Source organism: Penaeus japonicus, unplaced genomic scaffold, assembly GCF_977035675.1.
Source record: "Penaeus japonicus unplaced genomic scaffold, GWHDUDI00000001_assembly GWHDUDI00000001, whole genome shotgun sequence".
NCBI lineage: Eukaryota > Metazoa > Arthropoda > Malacostraca > Decapoda > Penaeidae > Penaeus > Penaeus japonicus.
This window is the reverse complement of record NW_028234403.1, coordinates 18910888-18913387: the sequence shown is the minus strand read 5'-3', so window position 1 is coordinate 18913387 and position 2500 is coordinate 18910888. Positions and strand designations below refer to the sequence as shown.

The following is a 2500-nucleotide window of genomic DNA, read 5'->3' as shown; positions in this document are numbered from 1 at the left end:
ACGCACCCGTAATTTTCACGCTGGGTCCGCCTCCACGCGTTTACGAATACGGGTATGTGTGCTTACATTCAGACACATTCGCACATGCACGAGCACGCTAACATACGCAACTCTTATCGAACACATACTTCCGATACACTCTGTAATCCCTTACAGTCACACACACACACACACATTCACACACACACACACACACACACACACACACACACACACACACACACACACACACACACACACACACACACACACACACACACACACACACACACACACTCACACTCACACTCACACACGTACTCACACTCGCACACACACTCTCACACACACACACCAACCTCCTCTCCAGTGTTACGTGTAGCCCAGTATTTTGATTTGCTCTGTTGCTGGAACTTATATCACGCGATTAAAAAAAAAAAATAAAGAAAAAAATGCAAGGATAGCACGGATGAAGACATTAAGTGCGTGATTGGTGATTGGTTTGTTAGCGTGGGATTGTAACGTGACAATGGTAATTTGATGATTGCATGTAGCTGGTGCTTTGGGTTGTAAATAGATGAAGTTGCATGTTACTTATCCGCTGAATGGTAATGGTGGGTGCATGAGATGATTTCTGATGAGCGAATGGTGAATGAAATGTGAAAATATAAATGAGCTGATGAATGGAATTGCTCATGGTTAATTACGTTGCTTTAGAAATAGATAAAGAATGACGTAACATGTAGATTTAAGATCAGTAAGTCTAAATGAGACAATCAGTGATGAAAATGAATTGACGGAAGAAATAATACACATGCAAGAACCAGATATAGTTGAAAATTATCTTTAAAAACAGCAAAGATATCACAATGCCCCTAAAAGTCGATAGATCAACCAATAAGCAACTGTGGACAGCTTCTTGAACACCTACAGACAACCCAAGGAACATTTATCACCTGACATAATATAACCGGTTCAATAAACAGATAAAGTAACCAACGACAATAACTCTTGGTCGCAAAGCAATAAACCTATACATATCGACTCACTAGAACAAACTAACAACAATAACCATCTTTATAAAACCTACAACAACTATCTAATTAAACGGGCAGTAATAACCAGCTGAACAAACCGACAAAACACCTCGCTTAACCACCTGGAGAATGAATGAGTTGAAAAGATGATCGAGATGATGAACTACCTGATCAAAGAGGTAGATTATCACCAACAACCATCTGAATAAAGAAACAAGAAAAAACTAGCACCAATTACCATTCGATAGACGATCATAAACACAAACAACAAGCTGGACAATCTGACACTATCAACCAGCTGGACAATCTGACACTATCAACCAGCTGGACAAACTACAAGCAACAAGCTGGAAAAATTAATATGAACCAGCTGGACAAACCACAAGCAACAAGCTGGACACGCAACCAGCTGGACAAACTGGCACAAACACCCAGCTGAACAAACTGACAGCAGCACCCTCTCCCCTTCTTCAGGTAGCGCCGCGAACTAGCGAAGTGCGTGTCACGGTCGACCTGGTGAACAAAGACGACCTGGTTTCCGGCGCCACGACTCCTCGCCACCACTCGTGTCGCCTCCTCATCGGGGACTTTGACAACTGTGTCGTTTTTCATCAGAGGATAACGTGAGTAGTCGCTGGAAGTGCTGTCTCACTTTTTTTTCTCTCTCTCTCTCACTCTCTCTCTCTCTCTCTCTCTCTCTCTCTCTCTCTCTCTCTCTCTCTCTCTCTCTCTCTCCCTCTCTCCCTCTCTCTCTCTCTCTCTCACTCTCTCTCTCTCTCTCTCTCTCTCTCTCTCTCTCTCTCTCTCTCTCTCTCTCTCTCTCTCTCTCTCTCTCTCTCTCTCTCTCTCTCTCTCTCTCTCTCTCTTGTGAAATAACCCCTTCTTCTCTTGGTACTTGATCGACTGCAACAAGCCAGTTCCAGGAATTCCATGACCCTTTTGATATCTTTTAGATCGGAACTGGAGTACATCTGTTATAATTGACAGTATTTCTGAAACGAATTTTGTCTCTGCTTTATCTCTCTGTAATCTTTTTTATTTTGAATCATACCCAAAAACAAAAGTAATCCAAAACAAATGCTTCACTGATCCAATAAAAAACACACACTCACCACTCCTCTTTCAAGATTTTCCTTGCTACTGCGAAGATGCCGATGACGTTAAACCACATGTTACTCTCCTCGACACAGAGATGCTGCGCTTCTGGTTTCAGGACCCATCACGCGCTCCGTCAGCGTGTCGAGAACGCACGCCGGGGACGAACTCGCCGTCAATCTCATCTCGGAGTCTTGGGGTAGGCGCTCGTTTCCCGTTTTTTTTTTTTTTTTTTTTTTTTTTTTTTGGGGGGGGGGGTTGTAGAGGTCTCTCGTTATCTCTGTACCTGTTTGTTTGTGTCATGCCTCTTGCCTCGTCCATGTATTATATTATTCTTCGACTCTCGCATCTTGCTTTTCCTCTTTTTCTCTTCTACTCTTCTCATTTAA

General features: G+C 42.9%; 1 protein-coding gene across 1 annotated transcript in view; it reads left to right on the top strand.

Moving 5' to 3' along the window:
• Nucleotides 1-2500, top strand: part of LOC122247407 (uncharacterized) — a 155703-nt gene that overhangs the window by 128639 nt on the left and 24564 nt on the right. Inside the window, exons 24-25 of the mRNA XM_043006667.2 lie at nucleotides 1491-1639; nucleotides 2207-2310. Coding sequence (XP_042862601.2) covers nucleotides 1491-1639; nucleotides 2207-2310 — 253 coding nt within the window. The remainder of the gene's footprint in view (nucleotides 1-1490; nucleotides 1640-2206; nucleotides 2311-2500) is intronic.